Below are 27,032 nucleotides of genomic sequence, written 5' to 3' on the forward strand. Positions count from 1 at the left end.
GACTGTACGATGCCTTGGACACCTTCACTAATGGTGCCGACCTGGCAGTGCCAAGTACCCGGGTGCCAGGGGGAGAGCCAGGGTGTCATCCTGCCCTGTTCCTGAGCTCCCAGGAGCCTCCAATGGCCTGGCAGACTCACCCCAGCTGGGGAGGCCAGGAGCTGGTGAAATCTGGCGTCAGCACGGTTAAATGGGTTCTTACACCCACTTAGCCGAGTGAGACTGGGTTAGATCTCGCGAGGCGTCGGCCATTGGGAAGCCCGGTGGGAGGCCTCTGCCATCTACCAGTTGCGTACTGTCCGATTCCAGCAGGACGCAGATGGTAGATCGTGCCCATTAGCTCTCTTCTGTTCAAGATAACCCTTGATGGGGTAGCACTACTGATAATTTTGTCATTGGTTCTTGGAATGTGGCTTAGTGGTATTGTCACCACAGCAGCTGGTTGAATTTAAATTCAATAAACATCTGGAATTATAGGTCTAATGATAATGAGACCATTGTCGATTGTTATAAAAACCCATCTGGTTCATTAATGTCCTTTTGGAAAGGAAATTTGCCTCCTTGCCTGGTTGGCTTACATGCGATTCTTAGCTGTTTTCTGAAATGGCCAAGCAAATCACTCCGTTCAAGGGCAATTAGGAATGGGCAGCGTGGTGGCACGGTGATTAGCACTGCTGCCTCACAGCGCCGAGGTCCCAGGTTCACTCCTGCCTCTGGGTCACTGTCCGTGTGGAGTTTCCACATTCTCCTCGTGTCTGAATGGGTTTCGCCCCCACAACCCAAAGATGTGCAGGTTAGATGGATTGAATACACTAAATTGCCCCAAAAATTAGAAAAAATGAATTGGGTACTCTACATTTATAAACCAAAAAAAGGAATGGGCAACAAATGCTGGCCCAGCCAGCGATGCCTACATCCCATTTAAAAAAAAAACATGAGTATCATGGAACAAAGTATGACCCTAAGCCACCTGGTCAAAGTGTTAAGTTTAAGGAGTGTCTTAAAGATGCAAAGAGGAGGGCAGCACGGTGGCGCAATGGGTTAGTCCTGCTGCCTCACGGCGCCGAGGACCCGGGTTTGATCCTGGCTCTGGGTCACTGTCCATGTGGAGTTTGCACATTCTCCCCATGTTTGCGTGAGCTTCACCCCCACAACCCAAAGATGTAGATGGACTGGCCACGCTAAATTGCCCCTTAATTGGACAAAAAATGAATTGGGTACTCTAAACTTATATTTAAAAAAAAAAGGATGGAAAGAAAGGTGCAGGGTTTGCATTCCAGAACTAGTGGCCTTAACAACAGAAGGGGCAATTAAATGATGGAGCAAATAAAATTGGGGATGCACAAGAGGCCAGAATTAGAGTAGAGTGGATATCTTGGAGAATCGTGGATCTGGAGGAGATCACACAGATAGGGAGGGGTGAGCCTCGGAGGACCGTAAAACAAGGATTGGAATATTAAAATTTCTTTAAAAAAACAAACATTTTGAGTACTCAATTTTTTTTAAACTAAGGGGCAATTTAGCATGGCCAATCCACCTCCCCTGCACATCTTTGGGTTGTGTGGGTGAGACCCATGCAGACATGGGGAGAATATGCAAACTCCACATGGACAGTGACCCAGAGCCGGGATCGAACCTGGGACCTCGGCGCTGTGAGGCAGCGGTGCTAACTACTGCACCACCGTGCCGCCCTGGGGAATTTTAAAATTTCACAGTAAGTCAACTTAGATCAATAAAGGACACTAGGTCAGGAGTGCCAGCATACCTTAGTTTTGATAGAGGCTCCATTGTCTGGATTTCTGTATGGACAGCGCATAGCGTGAGGACAATCGGGACCTAGAGAACCATATCTCAGCAGGTGTTGACGTTTTCAGGAGATAGGAGAAAATTGAGACCACAAAATAAATAACTGAATTAAATTATCAATTTGCTGCCCAGATCCTAAAATCGATTGCATATCTGTTATAGAATCTACCTGGTTATCTGAAAATTGCCACTTGTTTTCCCAGGCGGCCTGTTTTAAACCTGATCCTGTTTTCTTGTTTTAACTCGTCGACCGATAACATTTGAAGTTATTGTGTGCTGCTCTTTTATTCAAATATTTGTTTTTGTTATTATTAGGGACTTGAAATGAAAGCCCAAAGAGGTTCCCAACCCTCCACTGCTTTCTTCCCCACATCTCTGACTGAACTCGATGAGGTCCTTCATGGTGGACTAGCCTGTGGAAATCTGACTGAGGTATGGTTCAAGAAATCTCCTAATCCACTCTTGATCGGCAACACTAAAAGCGTTCAAATGGTCATTGGATAGGCATATGGATAATAAGGGGATAATGTAAATGGGCTTTAGAGGGGTTTCACAGGTCGGCGCAACATCGAGGGCCGAAGGACCTGTACTGCGCTGTAATGTTCTATGTTCTATGATCCTGTCAGCTCCAGACATCCTTTTTATACCTAATGATTTCGCAGCACAACATGTGTTGAATTTGAATAATTCAGAGATATGTTTGATTGCTCTCGATGTTTACCCTGCCTATGCGTTAGACAAATGCAATGCTGTGCAGGACTACTGATTGACTGAGCAGCAAAACGTTTCTCTCAATGTAGATGAAGTCAAAACAGAATTAGGTTGACCCCTGGTTTCAACTCCACACATTCACTTGTTCACCCACTGGCCTTACAGACACTAATCATCATCTCCCAGTGTTGGAGCTTTGTTCAGGAACTGCAATACAGTTTAGATGAACTCACTAGGTTATCTGGCCATCTTTTCGTGACCTGTTCTTGCCCACCTGTCTTGCTGCCGGGAACAACTGTGTTGTGTTGATCTGATCAGTAAGGTGGACAAGAACCTTTGTTGCTCCAAATAATAATGATAATCTTTATTATTGTCACAAGTAGGCTTACGTTAACACTGCAATGAAGTAACTGTGAAAATCCCCGAGTCGCCACGTGCCTGCTCAGATACACAGAGAGAGATTTCAGAAAGTCCAGATTACCTAACAGCACGTCTTTTGGGACTTGTGGGAGGAAACTGGAGCATTCGGAGGAAACCCACGCAGACACGGGGAGAACTGACAGTGACCCAAGTGGGAATCAAACCCATTGGGCATTCTGTACTTTGGGAGATTGGGGCAGGTCTCAATCCTTCCCTTGCTATGTCAAATGCCTTGTCCATATTCATGAAGCTGGAGTTGAGTATGATAGGCGTGAACCGCATTGAACGGTTGATTCAAAGTGGGTCCACAAATGTGCTGTCTTCAAGGAAGCTTGTATTTCAGAAGACTATTTAATATTGATTTCCCTGTGCAGCAAATCTCTGCAGTGTCTTTGGGTAGTTATGGAGAAGAGACTGGGGACAATTAGAGAAACTTTAACATGATGGAGGATGACAAGAATATTTAATGCTGAGCTCAACATTCCCAACAAACCTCAGTTGTGGCTGGAAGCAGCATTCCTGCTTTGTCTCTTGATTTGCTGACAAATTGAAAATTCTAGATTGGGAGAATAAAGTTATTTAAGTCAGCACTGAAATCAGAATTGCGTGATTCAGTGTGCCAGATTTTCCACATAAGCTGCATTATTTTTGAACTGTGGTTAGCAGAAGGGAAATATGGCCATGGTGATTCTGATGACTATTTGTAGCAGTGTGCCTCAACATGTTGGCTCGCAATCTACCTGAAAATAACAAGCAATATAAAAGATGAGGGGCGGGATTCTCCGTTGGCCAACGGCAAAATCGTGGCAGGTGGCGATTTGCTGCCAAATCGCAATTCTCCAATGCCTTGAAAATGGCGTCAATGCGTTTCACTCCGCATGAGACACCGTTTGCATATCATTAATGGGCCCGACTCTGGATTCTCTGGGGCCTCCGCGATTCTCCGCCTATGATGGGCCGAGTTCCTGTCGGCGCAGTTCACTTGTGCTTTTAAAAATTGAGCAACTGCCGTGGTTCCCGCAGAGGGAGAGATAGAGGAGGTAGGACACAAAGAGGAGCGACTGTTGGCTGCTGGCCCTGACACTGGCCGTGTTGGTTGGGGTGGGGGGCCCACCCAGGGCCAGGGGAGGGAAGGGGGGACGGAGGGAAATGGAGCGAGTGGCCAGGGTTAAACCCCCCCCCCCCCCCCCCCCCGTGGTACTGGGTTGGTGCCCAGGCATGGACCACCGTTGCGGCAGCCATCTTGCTGTGCACCCATTGATCACCCACCTTGGCCCCTAGTTCTGCACAATGACACTGGTCGTATGGGTGCCCCCATCTACCCACTGGCTGCCACCCACTGGCGGCCCACCCAAAGCAACATCCGCAGTAGCCACTGGTGAGGGCAGTGTCAGCCAACGTACCCCTGGCATCGGGAACGGATGCCAGGGCCAGAGGCCCCCACGGTGCTGGGCACCGACGGGGCCAGGGATGAGGGGGGGGGTAAAGGGGGGGGGAAAGAAAGAGTGAGATGCGGGGGCGGATCCCGCAGTGCCAGTCGGGGCCACCGTGTAGCCCGCTGGGTAGGCACCACACTAACAACATGTAGACCTTTCACCCCCTGCAGACAATGGATATTGGAATACACCCAGCAATGGGGCCTTCCTGCTAGTCGCTGCAGCCCTGAGTGATACCCTGCGGCTGTACGAGCGGGAGTTGCCCGAGGAGGAGGAAGCTGCAGCAGAGGGGCAGTCGGCAGCCTCCCAGGTTGGAGAGCTGGCTGGCCAACAGGCCGAAGAGGAGCAGATACTAAGGAGGTGCCGCATGAGGTCTCCGACTGGCCAGGGGCACGGACACCACGTCCCAACCACCCACCCCTCACCTGCAATCACTCCATGATACATACCTGCCGCACTGCGGGGTGGGGGTCCTGGGTTGGCAGTAGCATCGGGCCTGGTCCATGGGATGGAGGATGATGACAACTACCTAAAGACTTCTGCACATAGTAGCACCATCACCTGGGTGATCCCTGCATGCAAGCTGGACATTCCATCACACGGTGCCATTGAATCCCTGGTGGGGGTCGGGATGGTCAGGGAGGAGGATGAGCAGCATAGGCCACCCACAGGGTCCGCATCTCACCCCCACCCCCCCCAAAACAATGGTAATAGGTGTTTATTGTGAACGAATATATACAGGTTTGTGCCCTAGCCTCTATAACTAAACTGACCTGCACCTGTGCCAACTTAACTGGTATCTACTTTTCTGGCCTTACGGGCCCTAATGCTATGCCTAGGTGCTTCCCCAGACAGTACAGCAGAAGTGGAGGCGGCCTGTTGTGATTCCTGCCCTGCGACCTGGGTCCCTGTTTACGGGCGTCTTCTGGGCGGCAGGGCCTGGATGGGCCCAGCTGCTGCTCTGGTGTCACAGGTAGCACTGTGCTACCCACAAGATGCGCAAGGGACAGGGGTTGAGGGTGGGTTGGGGAGGGGGGGGGGAAGAGGGAGAGTCCGAGGTTCTGCGGTGTTCTGGCACCTCCCCTACGGGCATTACCAGCAACGGCCCCATCACCTCCTCCTCCCTCGGGGTGCCCGATGACCCCCGGGCTATTCTGTGGGACGGGGGTGTGAGGGGAACTATCCCCTGAGGCTCCCCGACACCTCGTACTGCCAGCCCTGGAGGTCAGCTGTGGTCTCGACCAGGGTCTGCACGCTTGCAGTTATGGAGCACAGGGAGTGGACCATCTCCCCCTGGGACTGCCCCATATCACCCATTGACTGTGCCACGACCTTCTGGGTCTGTGTCACATCAGCCAGTGACTGCGCCATCTCCCTCTGGGACTGAGCCACGTTGGCCAGCACCTGGGCAATGCCGCCGACATTCCCAGCCAGGGCCTACTGACTGGGCCACGCTCAGGAGCGCTGCTGCGATTTCCAGGTGGCTCTGGGATGTGGCTGCCTGTGAGGCAGCAACCCTGTCCTGGGCCTCAGCCTGCACCTATACAGAATGCCCCAGCACTTGGACATGCTGATTTATAGGTGAATCCCTCGCCTCCCCAATGCCTCCACCACGGGTGTACCTACTTCCATCTGCTGTAGTGGATCAGCTGTGTGGTGTGCACCAGTGAATATTCCAGGAGCCTCTTCACTAAAGTGCCCAACCTAGGTGAGTGTCTCTGGGATGGTGGAGGGTGTTGGAGACAGCTGTGACGGCATCCTGTGACCCGAGCTCTGGGATGTCCTGAGTCTCGGATGAGGGCTGGTGTCCAAACTGCTCCCATCACTGCTCGGCTGACCGGGTGGGGGGGCTTTGTTGACATGCGTGTCATGGGGAGCTGCAACTCATCAGGGTCTCACTTTCTCGCCCGTGGTCACGACGTACGACATGGCGCTGACCGCGCGTGGACCCGACATGCCAGATAGTGCCCCCCCCCCCCCAGCTCTCGCCGAAGCCCCCACAGCTAGCAGCATGGCTTCCCCCGAACGTGGCGGTGTTGGACACAGTCCGCAGCCTCCATGCCGGGTTTCCGACCGCTGAGATGATGAGTCAATCGCGCGGTCAGGAACTCGGCCCTTCAGGGATGGAGCATTTGGGGAAGGGCCTTCAGGTAACGTCCTGAGGCCGTCTCAACGGCGTGCGGCGTACTTCTCGGTGATGATGTTTTGGACGGGGCAGAGCCTCCAAAATCAGGCGCCGCCCCTGATTTGGTCGTAAAGAGGGATTCTCCGCCCGATCACTGATTACGAAATCGCCATCGGCAAGTGGATAATCCCGTCCTTAATGTCAGAAACGGCAAATCCTGCCCGAGGCATTTATTCCCCAGAGTTTAGAAGAATGAGGGTCGATCTCATTAAAGCGTATAAAATTCTTCAGGGTCTTGACAGGGTGGATGCGGTGAGGATATTTCCCTTGGCGGAGGTGTCTAGAATTTATGGGTCATAGACTCAGAGTAAAAAAATCAGCCATTTAGTACTAAGATGAGGAGAAATACATTCGCTCACAATGTTGTTAGTTTTGGAATTTTCAATCCCAGAGAGGCACGGCCTCACTGTTAAGTATATTCAAGGCAGAGATTGATGGATTTTTGAATGATCAAGGAATTGAGGTATGTGGCCATAGTGCTGGAAGATAGATTTAAAGTAAAAGATGTGACATGATTTTTAAAAATGGCGGCAGACCATGGCTGACCATCTCTGGTTGTCCCGGCATGTTGTGTTTCTAAACTAGAGCTGCTTTTTCTCCTCTTCCTGAAGCATGCAGCTCCTGATGTGGTATCGTGTATGTGCTTCCCAGTGATATCCCTGCACACCCATCATAGGTGAGCCTCTGTGGCAACCATAACCAATTGGTTTTCTTCTCCTTCACCGACACAGGATATTTAGCGCTAATTGTAGTATAGACGAGGCAATTGAGCCCAGACCTGGAAATCAAACCTAGGACTATTCTGATCTGTTTCACTGTTCCAATCAGTATTGAAATTACATTAGTTTTTATTTAATTCTGGCCTGGTGGAGAGAAGAGTGTTGCAGAGCACCCAGTTGTGCAAGGCCTTGGTGAACTCTGCCTTTTGTATTCCAACTATATGAATCAATTTGTGGAACAAATTTTGTTTTAAGAGTGTGGCATGTGTTATTCTTTTCAAAAAAATAAATTTGGAGTACCCAATTAATTTTTTCCAATTAAGGGGCAATTTAGCGTGTCCAATCCACCGACCCTGCACATATTTGGGTTGTGGGGGCGAAACCCATGCAAACACGGGGAGAATGTGCAAACTCCACACGGACAGTGACCCAGAGCCCGGATCGAACCTGGGACCTCAGCTAACCACTGTGCCGCCGTGCTGCCCTGTGGCATGTATTACGTGACAAAGTTGTTGGTCTGGTGGTGGCTCTTGTTCACAGAACAATTCCCAATAACATTCTTTGTTTATAGGTAACTGGACCTTCGGGCTGTGGGAAGACGCAGTTCTGTATGATGCTGAGTGTGTTGGCCACCTTGCCTGTCAGTATGGGTGGCCTGGATGGAGCTGTCATTTACATAGACACTGAGTCTGCCTTTAGTGCTGAAAGGTGAGATAAATAGTTACAGTATTTAATACTAGTGTCAGTATGGTAGTCCATGGTTATAGCACTGGACTAACAATCCCAAAGAATGAGTGTTCAAATCCTGCCATGATACGTTGGAAAGTTAAATTTAAGAAATCTAGTGTTTTAGAACATAACATAAGAACTAGGAGTAGGCCATCTGGCCCCTTGAGCCTGCTCCACCATTCAATGAGAGCATGGCTGATCTTTTGTGGACTCCGCTCCACTTTCCGGCCCGAACACCATAACCCTTAATCCCTTTATTCTTCAAAAAACTATCTATCTTTACCTTAAAAACATTTAATGAAGGAGCCTCAACTGCTTCACTGGGCAAGGAATTCCATAGATTCACAACCATTTGGGTGAAGAAGTTCCTCCTAAACTCAGTCCTAAATCTACTTCCCCCTATTTTGAGGCTACGCCCCCCTAGTTCTGCTAGTTCCTATTTCATAGGATCATAGAATTTGCAGCACAGGAGGAGACCATTCGGCCCATCGATTCTGCACCACCCGTTGGAAAGAGCACCCTACCTAACCCCACACCTCCACCCGATCTCCATATCCCAGTAATCCAACTTAACCTGTTGGACATTAAGGGGTAATTTAGGAAGGTCAATCCACCTAACCTGCACATCTTTGGACTGTGGGAGGAAACCGGAGCACCAGGAGGAAACCCGTGCATTCACGGGGAGAACGTGCAGACTCCACACACAGTCACCCTAGGCTGGAATTGAACCCGTGACCCTGGAGCTGTGAAGCAGCAGTGCTAACCACCATGTCACCTTGATTTTTTGGCAAGCACTAGAAAGTGACAACTTGTTAGTGAAATCACAACTGCTTCATTCAATTCCTTTTGAGGGAAGAAAGCTGTTGACCCTTGCCTGGTCTCAGCTAAATGTGACTCCAGTCCACACCAGGTGGTTGACTCTTGGACCTGCCTGAGGAATCAGATAGGTCTATACCATCTTATTGGAATGAAGAAAGGCAATTTCAGGCTAAATAACCTCTGCAAGGCTCTCCTCACCAACATTTCTAGCTGTTATCAAAGCTGGGAGAACTGGCCCAGTGTCAAGTCAAGCCTGACTAGTTGCAGCTGAATCTTTATCAGCCTCCGTCACTGCCCTTGGGTATGCCCAGTCATATCACCATCATAAACCAATGAAAGGTACAGGGTCAATGTTATACAGTCAGTTTTAACATTGATCTCAATAAAACCTCCTGTTGATCATTATGTAGTAATTTTTTCAACTTGCTAATCAGTACTTCTCCATCACTTGAGGGAATAAGGGCAGGGAATGTACTCTGCATGAGGAATTTCAATGCCGACCACTAAGTCACTAACCAGCACCGTTCCTGGCTAATTCATGAAGGTCACAACTGCTGGAGTGAGTCTGATTCAAATGGTAAGGGAACCGACATTCTGAAGTAACTAGCTTGACCCTTCCCTCACCCTGTCGCCAATGCCCCTGAAGACAGCAGCATTAGTAGAAGGGATCCTTCCCCAGTATTGTAAAGAAAATGTAGCATTTCCACCAGTGTTATTGTCTTCATGTATTGAGGGGAAACGAAGGATACATTAACCCTTCCATGAAACTATCAATAGAATTTATCACAAAATACAACCTTGCGGCTTGACACACCCCTCATTCCTTGATCACCATCGAGCAAGGAATGAGATGCATCCTTTTTTATCCTTGTATTCTCCTTGTGTCCCCCCCCCCCCCCCCCCCCCCCCCCCCCCCCCCCCCCCCCCGCCTGATACTCCCTGGTGCACCGCAGCCCCCCCTTGCATCCATTCTTCCTAGCGCTGGCTCCCCCCCCCCCCCCCCCCCCCCCTTCTCTGCTTCGCCCTCAGTGCTGCCTTGTCTACCCCTTGTCCAGGCCGCTTGTCTGAACAAACTTGTCTGCCTCTACCAAGGTGTTGAAATAATGTTCCTTGTTTTGGAATGTGACCCAGAGCCTGGCTGGGAACAGCATTCCAAATTTCACTCCACTCCTGTACAGGCCCAATTTCTCCTAGTTGAACTCGGCCCTGCTCTTTGCCAGGCCTGCCCCGATGTCCTGGTGGACCCGGATTCCATGTCCTTCCCAGCTTGCCCATTAGTTCCTTTGTCAGGAACACCTTCCATCCATCTCCAGGTTGGGAGGGGGGGGGGGGGGGGGGTGTTCGTGACCTTTCCCTCTGCTCCTGCTGTCTCTGCGGCCTCTCAAGCTCCTGTTTGTTGGCATGGTGATTCTATCCTTTCCCTTTCTTAATTGTGGGTGAGAAAGCACTGAATTCTCAGGCTCATTTCGACTAAAAGTGCCCATTTGGCTGTGTTCTGGAGGAGAGCCACCTGATGTGCGACTGCTCAGCACATCACCGTCACCGGAATTCTCCTGATGGCATCGCAAATTTCTGTATTTTCTAAAGTTTCTTATTGTTGTGTTTTAGGTTAATCGAGATCGCGAGGTGCCGATTTCCTAATTACTTCTGTGCAGACCAGAAATTGATTACAATGACCAACAGAATTCACCTGTATCGTGAACTCACTTGCTTGGATGTACTGAAGAGGTATCTATTGTTTTGTTTTGTTTGACTTTAATTTATTCTCAGACCATCCCCCAATTCTCTGGAGAATGTGAAAGAGAAGGAAAGGCATTTGGGGGGGGGGGGGGGGGAGGCATTCTCCGTAGCCTGACACTGAAATCAGGAATGACGATCGGGCGGAGAGTAGCTACCGATGGTGAAATCGGGGCAGGCGGTGGTTTGATGCTGTCGCGATGCTCCGCTCCTCCAAATTGGCATCATCGGGCTGCGCGCAGTCGCAACCCTGTTGGAATGTCCTTGGCCGGCCCACCTGCGATGCTCTGCCTCCAATGGGCCTCCGAGTACCCGTGGTCCAGCACGGCCGGCGCCACCTTGTCCGGTGCGATCTGAGGGTGTGTGTGGTTTGTAGGCTTGCGTGCATTGCATCTTGCCAAACATGTGCATGTGCAGCATGGGACCCGGTGATTTTCCAACCGTTTTCCACGCGTTTTGCGGGTGTTTCACATGGCGCCGGTGCTAGCCTCTCACCAGTAGCAGTATTGGTGAAGGTTTCACAATGATTTTTCCATTGTGAAACTTCATGGGGCCTCCGTTGGCGTTGGCACTTAGCCTCAGGAACGGAGAATCCAGCCCATTGAGTTTGTACTTCACAATATCTGGTTGTCCCAAAATTAATTCCATTGATTAAATACTTTTTGAAGTTGGTCCTTTTTCTCTTTCTTTCTGTTCTTCTTTCTTTTCCGCAATAACTTGTAATTATATAGCATCTTTAACATAGTAAAGTGTTACAGGGCACTTCACAGGACCATTACCAAACAATGTTTGATATTGAACCATAGAACAAAAAAAGTACAGCTGACCAAAGACTTGGTGGAAGAGTTAGATTTTAAGGAACATGGTGGAAGGAGAGAGAGAAGTAGACCGAGGTGGAGATGCACTGCTATACTTGTAATCTGAATCAACTGAGTAACACTACTGTAGAGGCAGCAGTGACATAACATAAAGAAGTCAAACAACCCCTTGAGCATGCTCCACCGTTCAATAAGATCATGAATGAGCCTTGGCTCTAACTCCTCCCTACCTCTGATATCCCTGATTTCTTAAGAGCCCAAAAATCTATTCACTGTAACCTTGAGCATCCACAGCCCTTTGGTGTAGAGAATTCCAACCTAATGTCATGTGAGAGTACTTTTAAGAAACGGGTGTTTATAAATGGGTGTGTATATAAGTATCTGTAGTGAGAGTACCTTTAAGAAATGGGTGTTTATTACTGCAGTGATGTCAGAGATTGGGTGGAGCTGGGCTGACTCAGCTTTTCATTTTCGTTTTAGACTGTTTGCTGCAGGAGTGTTTTAGTTTAGTTTTCAGAGCTGGATAGCTGCAGTCACAGCCAGAAGGTGTATTAGAGCCTCTCTCTGTAATCTAGAGTGTAAATTGATCCTGGTGATTTAAAATTAATAACAGTAGTGACTTTAACCTGATGTACTTCTGGTAAAAGGTGTTTTAAGTCTCATGGATGTTTAAGGATTACTTAGTGTTGTATTCTTTGGGGGTTGTATTTGAATTAATGGTTGCTAAGATGTTCACTATGTTTTAAAAAGATTAACTTGAGTTCATAGAATAAACATTGTTTTGCTTTAAAAATTACTTTTCCATTTCTGCGGTACCACACTTGTCGAGTGGGCCGTGTGCTCCCCATACCGCAATCTATTAAAAGTTATGGGTCAGGTGAACTCTATGATACACTTTGGGGTTCTCTAAACCCTGGTCCATAACGCTACTTAGTGAAGAAATTTCTTCTCATCTCAGTCCTCAAAGGGCTGACTCCTTACCCTGGCACTGTGCTCACTAGTTCTACACTTTCCAGCCAAGGGTAAACAGTCTCTCCAAATCTAACTTGACAAGCCCTCTTAGAATTTTGTACATTTTATGAGATCACCTCTCGTTTTTCAAAACTCCACCATTCTGCTCAACCTCTCATCATAGAAAACCCCTCTCATATCCGAAACCAATCAATCATGTGAGCCTTCGTTACACCCCTTCGTTACACCCCTTCTAAGCCAAGTATATCCTTCCAGCACGGTAGCATTGTGGATAGCACAATTGCTTCACAGCTCCAGGGTCCCAGGTTCGATTCCGGCTTGGGTCACTGTCTGTGCGGAGTCTGCACATCCTCCCCGTGTGTGCGTAGGTTTCCTCCGGGTGCTCCGGTTTCCTCCTACAGTCCAAAGATGTGCAGGTTAGGTGGATTGGCCGTGATAAATTGTCCTTCGTGTCCAAAATTGCCCTTAGTGTTGGGTGGGGTTACTGGGTTATGGGGGTACGGTAGAGGTGTTGACCTTGGGTAGGGTGCTCTTTCCAGGAGCCGGTGCAGACTCGATGGGCTGAATGGCCTCCTGCACTGTAAATTCTATGATAATTCTATGATTAACTATGGAGATTAAAACTCTACACAGTACTACTCCGGGTGCAGTCTCACCAAAGTCCTGTACAACTGAAGCACATAAATAACTCTGAACATCAACATTTAATAGTTTCTCACTATTTAAAAAATATTCAATTTTCCGATTCTTCTTAATAAATTGAATGTCACAAACCTCCATTTACTCTGTCTGCCACCTTCTTGTCCACTCAAACTGTGTTCTTTTGCTTATATTCCAAATTAACTTTGCATCTGCAGTGTAGGAGTGTTTTCAAGGCCTGAGTATTGAGCCAGCCTTAACATGGGGTTCATCCCTCATTGTTAGACCTTGGCTTAGTAAACAGAGCAGACACACAAAAATCTTGGATAAGGCGGCTATTTATTATCTCAAGCTTGATTTTGTGTACACGGAGATGGATGTGGATAATGCCAAGATTGATCTACTAAAGACTGATAAAAACACATCAATTATACAATTTCCAAAAACCAATAGCCCACCCCTGTTGGACTCGATCCAATCCCTGAAGCTGTCTTGTTCAAACTTTATCCAATAAAATTGTGATCAACCCATGATTGAGCCTCATCCTGTCATCTGTTGTTTACCAAAAACTTTAAGTCAATCTTAAATTGTTTCCCCCATCCTAACACACTGTGCACCCATTGTTCATGGGACAGGATGGCAGAATGGCATCCTCTACTCCATGGATTGTTTCAGAGGGACAGGATATCATAAGTGGCTTCCTTTTCACTTCATAGATTGTTCCAGAGGATATTGGGGGCCACTGATAAAACTTGCTTACCTCCGCTATATAATCTGCTGATCACACATCTCCTGTGTCTCAAAAACATGGACAAGTTAGCTGGCCTATATCCCATCATGCATTGGGATTGTCTCTGATATCCCTGATTTCCTAAGAGCCCAAAAATCTATTCACTGTAACCTTGAGCATCCACAGCCCTTTGGTGTTGAGAATTCCAACCTACTTAGTTTAAGGATTACTTAGTGTTGTATTCTTTGGGGGTTGTATTTGAATTAATGGTTGCTAAGATGTTCACTGTATGTTTTAAAAAGGTTAACTTGAGTTCATAGAATAAACATTGTTTCGCTTTAAAAATTACTTTTCCATTTCTGCTGTACCACACCTGTAGAGTGGGCCGTGTGCTCCCCATACCGCAATCTATTAAAAGTTATGGGTCAGGTGAACTCCATGGTACACTTTAGGGTTCTCTAAACCCTGGTCCATAACACTACTTAGTGAAGAAATTTCTTCTCATCTCAGTCCTCAAAGGGCTGACTCCTTACCCTGGCATTGTGCTCACTAGTTCTACACTTTCCAGCCAAGGATAAACAGTCTAGCTACTTGTAGCTAGAGTTTACATGATTATCACTGCTATGTCCTAAAATACAGGTTTAATGGTTAATAATGATTACCCAGTACAAATTCTATAATTAATCTCAATCCTTAATAAACTAATTTATATTAAACTACTCTAGTGGCATCCTAGCTATTCAGTTTTAAGAGGTCTCATTGCTGGACATCCCCTTCACGCAGCAAACTGTTTTAAATTCATTCATGGGATGTGGGCTTCGGTGGTTAGGCCAGCATTTATTGCCCATCTCTAAATGCCTACGAGAAGCTGCCTTCTTGAACCACTGCAGTCCACGTTGTTTAGGTACACCCACAATGCTGTTGGGGAGGGAGTTCCAGGATTTTGACCCATTGACAGTGAAGCAATAACTATATGCTTCAAAGACAGGATGGTGATTGGCTTGGAGGGGAACGTCCACATGATGGTGTCCCCATGTATCTGCTGTCCTTATCCCTCTGGATAGGAGTGATCATTAGTTTGAAGTTTCTGTCGAAGGAGCCTGGGTGAGGTCTTGCAATGCATCTTGTAGATGGTGTACACTGTTCATCAGTTGTAGAGGTTGTGAATGGGGTGCCAATCAACTAGGCTGCTTTGTTTCTTAAAATTTGTTCAGGATGTGGGAGTCACTGGTTGGGCCAATATTTATTGCCCATCCCTAATTACACCTGAACTGAGTGGCTTGCTAGGCCAAGAGTCAACCACATTGCCATGGATCTGAAGTCACCTGTAGGTCAGACCAGGTATGAGTGGCAGATTTCCTAAAGGACATTGGTGAACCAGATGGATATTTATGACTATGTACAATGGTTTCATGGTCAGCATTAGACTTAATTCCAAATTTTTTCACCATCTGCTGTGGTGGGATTCGAACCTGGATCCCCAGAGCATTACCCAATGACAGTGAAGGAACGACGATATATCCAAGTCAGGATGGTGATTGGCTTGAAGAGTTTACTAGTCCAATACTGCTGTGCGACTGTCTCCTACAGTCACTGTCTTAAGAAATGTGGCAGCTAATTTGTGTGCAGCAAAGTCCCACAAAGAACAGTTAAGATAATTATCTGAGAATCTGTTGGTGATTGAGGGACAAATATTGGCTGGGACACCAGAGGGCTCTCCCTCTTTTTCCAAATTGTGCAAAAGATCTTTTCCTTCCATCTGAGAGGACATATGGGGCTTTGAATGAATGTCTCATCTGAAAGGTGGTTCCTCTGAGTGTGGCATCCTTAAGTATTGCACTGTAAGTGTCAGCCTTGATTTTGTGAGCATGTCTCGGGACATGGACAAAGAACAAAGAAAAGTACAGCACAGGAACAGTTCCTTCGGCCCTCCAAGCCCATGCCGACCAAGCTGCCCTTCTAAACTAAAATCTTCGACACTTCTGGGGTCCGTATCCCTCTATTCCCACCTTATTCATGTATTTGTCAAGATGCCCCTTAAACGTCGCTATCGTCCCTGCTTCCACCTCCTCCTCCGGCAGCGAGTTCCAGGCACCCACTACCCTCTGTGTAAGAAAACTTACCTCACACAGCTCCTCTAAACCTTGCCCCTCGCACCTTAAATCTATGCCCCCTAGTAATTGACCCCTCTACCCTGGGAAAAAGTCTCTGACTATCCACTCTGTCTATGCCCCTCATAATTTTGTAGACCTCTATCAGGTCGCCACTCAACCTCCGTCGTTCCAGTGAGAACAAACCAAGTTTATTCAACCTCTTCTCATAGCTAATGCCCTCCATATCAGGCAACATCCTGGTAAATCTCTTCTGCATCCTCTCTAAAGCCTCCACATCCTTCTGGTAGTGTGGCAACCAGGATTGAACACTATACTCCAAGTGTGGCCTAACTCTATACAGCTGCAACATGACTTGCCAATTTTTATACTCAATACCCCGGCCATTGAAGGCAAACATGCCGTATGCCTTCTTGACTACCTTCTCCTGTGTTGCCCCTTTCAGTGACCTGTGGACCTGTACACCAAGATCTCTCTGAATGTCAATACTCTTGAGGGTTCTACCAGTCACTGTATATTCCCGACATGTATTAGACCTTCCAAAATGCATTACCTCACATTTGTCAGATTAAACTCCATCTGCCATCTCGCCGCCCAAGTCTCCAAACAATCTAAATCCTGCTGTATCCTCTGACAGGCCTCATCGCTATCTGCAATTCCACCAACCTTTGTGTCGTCCGCAAACTTACTAATCAGGCCAGTTGTATTTTCCTCCAAATCATTTATATATACTACGAACAGCAAAGGTCCCAGCACTGATCCCTGCTGAACACCACTAGTCACAGCCCTCCAATCAGAAAAGCACCCTTCCATTGCTACTCTCTGCCTTCTATGACCTAGCCAGTTCTGTATCCACCTTGCAAGCTCACCTCTGATCCCGTGTGACTTCACCTTTTGTACCAGTCTGTCATGAGGGACCTTGTCAAAGGCCTTACTGAAGTCCACATAGACAACATCCACTGCCCTACCTGCATCAATCATCTTTGTGACCTCTTTGAAACACTCGAAATGAACCTGAAAGATTGATTGGAGTATGGTGCGTGGGGGACCCAAGGGGTCAAGAGATGGATAGTTGCTACTACTGGAAGGAGGCAGTAATTGCAGAGTGACACATATACAACAATAAGTTCTTGCGTTAAATGGTTCTATATAGATGCAATAAAATGTCCCAAGGCGCTCCACAGGAACGCTCCCAAACAAAGTTTGATACCGAGCCACATAATGTCACAGATAATCAAAAACTTTGTCAAAGTAGGTTTTAAGGAACATCTTAAAGGATTTTCATGTCTCTATGAGCAGAAAGAGAGCTGGGGGGGGGGGGGGGGGGGGGGGAGATTCCAGAGCTTCATATTCATGGCTGCCAGTGATTAAAATCAGAGCCCAGATGCCTCAAAGGATCGGAGGGTCAGAGGAAGTTACAGAGATGGGGAGAGTAAAGCTATAGAGTGGTTTGGAAACAAATATAAAATTTTAAATAAAAAAAGTACCTGGAAGTACCAGTTTATGGTAGTGGAGGGACAACTTGTGTTAATTTTTCATGTCTGTGACCTTTCATCAGAACTGGGAAAGATGTAAGAGATATAATAGGTTATGAGCTAAGTGTTGGGTGGGACAAGGACAACCAGAAGCCCTGTGACTCTGTGATAACCTGCCATATGCTGCTGAATATTTCCAGCAGTGTTCAACTTTTCAAGAGGAGGTATTGTTGGATTGGGAGCTGATGTCGGTCAGCAAGTTCGGGGGTGATGGTGTGAGCTAGGATGCATGCAGCAAAGCTTTGGATGATCTCAAATTTATGGAGATTGGGAGACCAGCCAAGAGAGCATTAAGACCATAAGACCAGAGACATAGGAGCAAAAGTAGGCCACTTGGCCCATCAAGCATTGGAGTAGTTGAATCTGGAATTCATAGAGGCACTAATGAGGATTTCAGCAGCAAATAGGCTTAGGCAGGAGAAGAGATGGAAGATATTATGGAGTTGGAAGTAGGTGAATTTGGAGCTCAGCTTGAGTTCAAATGTGATGCTAAGGTTGAAACAGTCTGGTTTTGCCTCTGGCAGTGGCCATGGAGAAGGGCCAGATAATGGAGTTTATTGTGGGGGCTAGAAAACAATAGCTTTGGTCTTCCTAATTTTTAACTGGAGGAAACTATTGATCCAGCATTGGCTGTGATGTAAGCAATGAAGGAGTTCAGAGAGATGATGGTGTTCAAGAGCTGGGTGTTTGTGAATGTGCTTGTGGAACCTAATGTTTTCATGTTACATTGCTGAGGTGCAGGATGTAGATGAGAGTTAGGGGGGCTGGAGCAACCCACTGATAGATCCTATGGGGCTCCAGGCACAATGGAGTGAAATACAAGCCATTGCAAGTTTATGTGGGTAATATGTATTTTAAATGTGAATGTAGGATTTTATAATGGATAAACAGGCGAACAGAAATTTTATGCAGTTGTAACATTAATAAAGAAACATGAGATAACAAAGCCTATTCTGTGCATATTTTGTACAATTAGATTCACCAGTCACACCTACATGGATTTTAAAAAGAAAGTTATATTTTGGCTTTTTCCGTGGCTTAGTTTGCCCAGTATGAGTTAGCTGATCTCTGCTGGAATGCTGATAGTGACAATGCTTTTAGATCCAGTTTCCCAGCTAGCTGGGGAGCACAGGACCCAAGGTTCCAGTTCCTGCCAGCTGCGCTGTGACCTTGAGTGTAGATTCTGCTTTGGTGGTCTAGCCTGTTGACCTCCTGACACTTTGGCATCAGGGATGGGCTTTTCCATTCCTCCAGCAATTGTGACCGACGAGAGGACAAATTTTCAGACTTCAGATTCGTGTGTCGGCTGTGGTGCACTGGGTAGCCCACTCCCTGTCCAGAAACGTGAGCATAAAGATTCAAGGTGACAATCCAGTACAGTACTGAAGGGCACTGTCAGAGGTTCTGTCTGTCAGTTAATTGAGCCTCAGCAATGCACACATTCTCCCTACTGTCCTGGCCAATAGTGATTGCTCAACCAATGTCTCTACAACAGATGATCTGGTCATGATCAAATTGCAGTTGTGGGAGTTTTTTGTGCGCAAACATTGTTACGTTTCCTCATTTCAACAACGACTAGATTTTGTGTCGGGTGGGGTAGTGTTAGTAAAGTACTTTGCTCCTCCCCCTGTATTCCACACTTCATGGTCTTTCAAGAGCAATTTTGTCCCCCTAATGCCAGGATTGAATCTTTGGAAGAGGACATTATCTTGAAGGGAGTTAAACTGATTGTGGTGGACTCGGTTGCATCAGTAGTTCGAAAGGAATTTGACCCGAGACTCCAGGGTAACCTGTCGGAGCGCAGTAACTTGCTGTCAAGTGAAGCTGCCACACTGAAGTTTTTGGCAGAAGAATTCTTCATTCCGGTAAGACCCCAGGGCTTTTTCTTCTTGTTGAACAAAATGATTGTCTTTGGTTTGTTGAAGCTTGTTGCACCTTTCGATGAAATTAGTCTGTTGTGTGTTATTAATGGTAACAGTAATATTACTGATAAAAAAATGTTACATGCTCTGTATGTTGGTGTAGCACCTTAGTGATGCATTGTGAGTGATATTACTAATTGAAGTCTTTAGCCATTCTCTCCTCAAAGTCTGGACCTCGCCCCCTACCGACTTGCTTTCCAGATCCTTGGTTATTCATAAGAGCACTTGACATGTTGAAGTTAGAGCTGTTTTATTGAGGCAGCAACTAGCACCAGATATAATGCACTTGGAATGTTAGAAATAACCCTTTACATTGAGCCATGTTTATTTACCATAATTGGCTTAATGCTGAGCTCCCTTTCCTGAAAGATGAGGCACACCGTTCTGTAAAGCCAGATGATTGGGGCAATTTTAGAAATCTGCATCGAATGCCTTAAAAAAAAAAGGTGATGGGAGTCGATAGTTATGAGGGACAGGCAGGAAAGTGGAATTAAGTGGACTTATTAATTGGTGGAGCGGGGCCGAATGGCTGACCCCGTTCCTGTTTCTTATGATCTTATTAGTACACAAAGGTTAAAAATCAGCTCCCCTTTGAGAAATTGTGTTCCAGCTTAACTTGGTACTGCTGTTGAGATTGACACACAGCACAAACTGGAAACCATGGGGCCAGGACATTCATTTAACTACAAACATCTTGTGTGATTTGTTGAAATGTGCTTGACTGGCAGTTTTTCTTAGAACATAGAACATAGAAAAATACAGCACAGAACAGGCCCTTTGGCCCATGATGTTGTGCCGAACTTTTGTCCTAGATTAAGAACAAATTAATCTACACCCCATCATTCTACCGTAATCCATGTATCTATCCAATAGCCGCTTGAAGGTCCCTAATGTTTCCGACTCTTCCACAGGCAGTGCATTCCATGCCCCCACTACTCTCTGGGTGAAGAACCTACCTCTGTCATTCCCCCCTATATCTTTCACCATTCACCTTAAATTTATGTCCCCTTGTAATGGTTTGTTCCACCCGGGGAAAAAGGTCTCTGACTGTCTATCTATTCCCCTGATCATCTTATAAACCTCTATCAAGTCGCCCCTCATCCTTCTCCGTTCTAATGAGAAAAGGCCTAGCACCCTCAACCTAGGGCTAATAAATCTTATTTGTTGATTTGGACAGTTATTGAAAGTTGCTTGATCTTGAGCACGTCTTGTCATTGTTGAAATGGGAATATTTGTCTTCAAGACTTCCCTGGAGTTCAAGAGCAGGGAGGTCATGTTGAATTTATGCAAGGCACTGGTTGGACCTCAGCTGGGATATCATGTACAGTCCTGGATGCCACGCCATAGGAAGGATGTGAACGCATTGGAGAGAGTGCAGAAGAGGTTTACGAGAATGGTTCCAGCGATGAGAAACTTCAGTTATGAGGATAGATTTGAGAGGATGGGACTGTTCGCCTTGGAGACTAGAAGGCCAAAAGGAGATTTGATAGAATGTCCAAAATCATGAGGGGGCTGGACAGAATCGCTAGGGAGGAACTGTTCCACTTGTAAAAAAAAACAAGAAGGAGAAGACACGGATTAAAATGATTTGCAAATGTGAGGTGAAAAAATACTATTTTACACAGCGAGTGGTTTGAGTCTGGAAAGCACTGCCTGGAAGTGTGGTGGAGGCCAGTTCAATCAAGGCATTCCAAGAGGGCATTTGATGATTACTGTAATGTACAGGAGAAAAGCCAGGGGAATGGCACAAAGTCATAATGCTCATTCGGAGAGCTGGTGCATACACAATGGGCCAAATGCTTTGTAACAATTCTGTGGTGCCTTCAGGCCAAAGAATGACACTATTTTTAAAAAAAATATTTTTATTCTCCTTTTTAACAATTTTTCTCCCGAATTTACACGCAACAACAATCAATAACCAACAACAAATATCTCAAACCCCACAACAGTAACAACGATCCCATCCTCCCACCATGCTCAGACATCAGCCCGCATGTTAACATAAACAAATGACAAAGAAAAAAAAAGGAATCCGGGATTACCCATAGCCATCTTCAACATACATAACCCCCACCCCCCCCACAACTAATGTTCGATGTTATCCAGTTCTTGAAAGTGCATAATAAATAGTGCCCATGACTTGTAGAACCCCTCCGAGCTTCCCCTGAGTTCAAACTTAACCTTCTCAAGGGTCAAGTATTCCAACAGGTCCCCTCAGCACGCCAGGGCATAGGGAGGAGAGGCCGCTCTCCATCCCACCAGGATCCACCTTTGGGCGATCAACGAGGCGAAGGCTATGATATCTGCCTCCGCACCCGTTTCCAACCCTGGCTGATCCGACATCCCGAATATGGCCTCCCGGGGACCCGGGTCCAGCTTCACATGCACCACCTTGGAAATTACCCTAAACACCTCCTTCCAGTACTCCAAGCTTTGGACAGGACCAAAACATGTGAACGTGATTAGCGCCCCCGGCAACGTTCACACACATCTTCTACCCCTTCAAAGAATCGGCTCATCCTCGCCCTCGTGAGGTGTGCCCTGTACACCACCTTCAGCTGTATCAGCCCCAACCTCGCACACGAGGTGGAGGCATTCACTCTCCGGAGCACCTCACACCAGACCCCCTCCTCTATAACCCCTCCCAATTCTTCCTCCCACTTCGCTTTGATCCCTTATCCTTTTCCAACATAGCTCCGTATACCGCTGACACAGTCCCCTTCTCCAGTCCACTTGCCGCCAGCACCTCCTCCAACAACGTGGAGGCCGGTTCCTCCGGGAAACTCTATCTCCTTCCTGGCAAAGTCCCGAACCTGCATGTATCTAAACACTTCTCCCTGCTCCAGCCCATACTTCGCTTCCAGTTCCCTCAATCTTGCAAATCGACCCCGAGGAAACAAATCTTTTAGAGTCTTAATCCCCTTCTCTTCCCATTTCCGAAAGCTTCCGTCCCACCTCCTTGGCTCAAATCTGTGGTTCTCCTGGATCGGCATTTCCCTCGACCCTGCCCCTAACCCGAAGTGTTGGCGAAACTGCCTCCAGATTTTCAATGAGGCTATTACTACCGGACTCCCTGAGTATTACCCCGGAGCTATCCGGAGCGGGGCGACCTGCTAGTGCCTTCAGCCCCGACCCCCTTCACGAACTCAGGCCAAAGAATGACTTTAGGTAGTGAGGGAAAAAGATGGGCCTGCTAAGTCATAATAATATTCATAATTTAAAGTAGCGATCTTCCACTGCTTATTATATTTTATACCTTGCATATGTTTTTGCTTCTGTTAGTGTGCAACGAATGTGTTGGGCAGATAAACAAATGTAATGTGGTTCTTCTGCCTACCAGACCCAACAGGATTGTTACTGATATCTGGGCAAGTGAAAAACATTTTCTGAGGCATGAGGCTCAACTCTTGATTGGTCGCGGAAACAGATGTTAAGAACTATCCACAATAAAAATAAACAAGAAACTATTAACGGAAAAATAATGCTGTGGATATTGGAAATCTAAACTAAGGGGAAATGGGAGGAGGAGCTGGGGGGGAAATGGGAGGAGGGGCTGGGGGGAAATGGGAGGAGGAGCTGGGGGGGGGCGGGGGAGATAGGATTGGCAGTGTGGAGTGAGGCAATGCGTAGGGTGAATTCGACTTCCTCGTGTGCGAGGATGATTTTGATTAAGCTTAAGGTGGTGCAGAGGGTGCATATGACTCAGGCGCGGATGAGTGGGTTCTTCCAAGGTGTGGCTGACAAGTGTGGGCGAGGACCAGCAAATCACGTGCATATGTTTTTTTGGGGGGGGGGGGGGGGGGGGGGGGGTGAGAAGTTGGAAAAATACTGGGAAGAAGTGTTTAGGACATTATCAAAGATTGTGGGGGTAGAGACTGGACCAGACCCTATGGTGGCGATTTTTGGGGTATAGGAAATTTCGGAGCGGATGGAGGTGAGGAAAGCTGACATTATGGCCTCTCTAGTTGCAAAGAAATGGCGGCTGACAACACCACCAGGGGTGGCGGCCTGGCTGGGCGACCTGCACGACTTTCTCTGGCAGAGAAGATCAAGTTTGAATTGAGGGGATCAGTGGAGGGCTTTGAGACACGGTGGGGACTATCATGACCATGTTTGAGGAATTATTGGTCGTGGGGAGGAGGCGGTAAAAAGGGGTGAAATTTGCTCAAACTGAACTGAGATGTGGAGAATGTTCTTCGATTTATTTATGCTTTTGTACTTTTGAATATGTTTGGAATAAAATACATTTTAATAAAATGTAGAATAATGGATACCCGGGAGTGAGTTACAGACTTGAATGTAATTGAGGGGGTCAGGTGGTTTCTACATAGAAACTGGATACCCGCGAAGGAGTTACAGACTTTTCTTTTGAATCCTTAAAATGTTTTTATTGAGATTTTTGTGATATACAGAACGCGGGTAAGCATGTACATACATTTGAAGACAAGAAAAAGAAAGAAAACAGGATAAAGAGAAATATTTACACAGCGGTCTGCTTCTGTTATTTACATCAGTCGTCTTGCATTATTTACAGTAGTGGTTATGGTTTCCTGTTTTTTATTTTCCAGTAGGATTTTGATTCTCGCTGGGTCCCGTAATCCCCCTCCCTCTTTTCATCCTGGCATATCTCCCCACCCCCTTCTCACTGTATCGTGACTATCCTCTCCTTTTCTTTGGCTGTTGGCTCAAAAACAGGTCTGGACAGAACCGAGTGAAAGGCTCCCACGTTTTGTGAAAGCCCTTTCCAACCCATGGATGGCAAATTTAATTTTTTTCCATTTGTAGAAATTCCGATAAGTCGGACAGCCAGTCTGCAGCTTTGGGTGGTGCTGCTGACTGCCAGCCGAGCAGGGTTGTCCTGCGGGCGATCAGGGAGGCAAGGGCATCGGCCCTCCTCCGCATGAAGTAATCTGGCTGTTCTGATACCCTGAAGACTGCTACTCTCGGGCATGGCTCCTCCCTCATCCCCACTGACGGTCATTTCCTTGAAGAAGGGCATCCAGAACCTGTCAAGTCTGGGGAAAGACCAGAACATGTGGCATGGTTGGCTGGGCCTCCTTGGCACTGTTTGCAGCTCCGGGAAGAACCTGCTCATTCAGGTCTGGTTAAGTGTGCTGTGTACCACTTTTAGCTGCATTAGACTTAGCCTTGCACATGTGGAGGTGGAATTGAGTTACAGACTGGAATCTAATCGAGGGGTTCAGAGTGTTTATATATAGAATAATGGATACCCGGGAGTGAGTTACAGACTGGAATCTAATCGAGGGGTTCAGAGCGTTTATATATAGAATAATGGATACCCGGGAGTGAGTTACAGACTGGAATCTAATCGAGGGGTTCAGAGCGTTTATATATAGAATAATGGATACCCGGGAGTGAGTTACAGACTGGAATCTAATCGAGGGGTTCAGATGGTTTATATATAGAATAATGGATACCCGGGAGTGAGTTACAGGCTGGAATTAAACCAAAGGGGTTGAGATGGCACTACAATTCTTACTGATTTAAAGCTACAGTGCTGAATTCTGGTGTGTTGGTCAGGTTATAGGAGAAGCTGGGGGGGGGGGGGGGGGGATATCTACTTTGATCACCACAGCTCTTTTGCTGTCTGTGCACTTTGTACCGTTGATGGGTGGCTAGGGAACTGAGTTTGTCGTGAGATCTGGCTTATGTGGTTTATGTTTTCTCGATTCTTGGAGGAAATTTCTATTCATCTGGTGCTGAATGTTATACAATTTGGAGAATGTGGAAGTGTTGAGAGTGTTTATGGTGTGATAGAGCTGTGCGCTGTCAGCACACATGCAGTAAGGAGTGGTAATAATCTTTTGAGCAGGAAGAGGAGCAATACAGATGATTCTCTGGTTTCAATTCAATAGATAAGAATGGAATGAGGTGAGAGTAGTCCCATGCAGCTGATAAATAGTGGAGAGCCATTGGAGGAGATGGTAAGGACGAAAGGTTGACCTTTGTTATCATCATGTGAGATGTAATTTATGGCTTTGGTAATAGTGGTGGGCATGAGGGGAGGTGAGCGAGAAGCCAAAGTTTGGGTCTATAGTTGGGTGGAGGTTAGAGTAAGGTTGGTCCCATGGGCTACGGGAGGTGGGGTAGCAACAAAGGCAGTTGAATGGATGGTCTCCATCTCGATGACATAGTAATCAGTTCTGCAGCCTGTGGAGAGTAGATTGTAGTGGATAAAATCTCAGCTGAAATGTGTTGATTTATTATCCATTTTCTTTCTGAAGAAAGGTGAGGGGGGGTAACTCTGCGATGTGGTGGAGCGCAGGACAAGCTGGAATGAGACTGCAACATAGCTTACAGTGGGCCGCGTGATTCACTGTGATAACGGATCTGGTGAATTTCAGATGTTGGTGCCGGAAAGTGGCAAAACGGGGAGTTTTGGCAGAAAGATTGTGAAGGCTGAGAATAGAACAGAGAACATAGAACTGGACAGCACAGTACAGACCCTTCGGCCCACAATGTTGTGCTCAACTAGTCTGAAGCCAAGATCAAATCAACCTACTCCCAATCATTCTAGTGCACTCCATATGCCTATCCAATAACCGCTTGAAAGTTCCTAAAGTGTCCGACTCAATTACCATAGCTGGGAGTGCGTTCCATGCCCCAACCACTCTGAGTAAAGAACCTACCTTGACATCCCTCCTATATCTTCCACCATGAATCTATAGTTATGCCGTCCATCTGTGTAGCATTGTCACGTCATTCCATGCTACTGGCTGTGTGCAAGGTCCTCTTGACCCATTATGTTAAGTCTTTTCATTCTCATTAAAGTCCTGCACCTATCAAGTAGCTAAGGACAGGATAGGCATGTGAACCAGGGATATGGCAGCACCAGTTGTGCCTCTATTTTGAAGAAGGAGGGTGTACTGCTGGGAAATCGATCTAAATCCCAGCTCTGGACATTAAAAGGGCTACCTGGAGGGAGTAGTTATATTAAATTGGGTCGTCCTGTAGTCATTGTGACTCGAGCTGCTTGGTCACCGAGGTTGTGGTGTAGTGGTATTGTCACGGATAGTAGCCAGAAGACCCAGCGTAATGCTCTACATACTTGGGTTCGAATCTCACCACGGCAGATGTAGAATTGGAATTGAATAAAAGTCCAATGATGACTACGTATATAAACATTATTGATTGTTGTAAAAAACATTTTGTTCATTCATGTCCTTTAGGGAAGGCAATCTGGTGTCTTTACCTGATCCAGACCCACAGCAATGTGGTTGACTCTTAATACCCTCTGAATAAGGGCAGTTAGGGATGGGCACTAAATACTGGCCGAGCCAGCGGTACCCACGTCCCATAAATGAATTATTGGGAAGCCTCTCATTAACGGCCTTAATGAGGCTTCAACATGTTGTCCACTGGACAGTCACATTGGATACCGGGTACTTGGGGTGACTTCAAGCCATGTAACGTCATGTGCCTGAGAATGTCATATTAGTGTTCTGTCAAGTCTGATATAAGTGGTCAGTTGTCAACTGCTGAAGAACGGCTATGGAATTATTTATGGTAATAACTCAATGCCTTCATGAGGGGAAGAAAGACGAGCTGGTCAATACAAAAGTAGACACCGCAATTTATCAATATTGTATGGATCAAATCTGATGATGGCCATGGGAAAGGGCAAGATTTAAGGGCGGAATTCTCCGCTCCCCACGTGGCGTGGGAGAATCGTGGGAGGGCCTCCCGACATTTTTTATCCCCCCCTGGCGATTCCGAGCGATT

The 27,032-nt window shown here is 46.8% G+C and overlaps 1 protein-coding gene across 8 annotated transcripts in view; it reads left to right on the forward strand.

The window, feature by feature from the left end:
* The window catches only part of rad51b (RAD51 paralog B), a 745,951-nt gene that overhangs the window by 62,103 nt on the left and 656,816 nt on the right, over positions 1 to 27,032 (forward strand). For all 8 annotated transcript variants that reach the window (XM_038783679.1, XM_038783690.1, XM_038783709.1 and 5 more), the window contains 4 exons: positions 2,122 to 2,238; positions 7,849 to 7,985; positions 10,434 to 10,553; positions 19,049 to 19,232. In XM_038783679.1, the coding sequence (XP_038639607.1) occupies positions 2,122 to 2,238; positions 7,849 to 7,985; positions 10,434 to 10,553; positions 19,049 to 19,232 (558 nt within the window). The remainder of the gene's footprint in view (positions 1 to 2,121; positions 2,239 to 7,848; positions 7,986 to 10,433; positions 10,554 to 19,048; positions 19,233 to 27,032) is intronic.

This window comes from Scyliorhinus canicula, chromosome 2 (assembly GCF_902713615.1).
Source record: "Scyliorhinus canicula chromosome 2, sScyCan1.1, whole genome shotgun sequence".
NCBI lineage: Eukaryota > Metazoa > Chordata > Chondrichthyes > Carcharhiniformes > Scyliorhinidae > Scyliorhinus > Scyliorhinus canicula.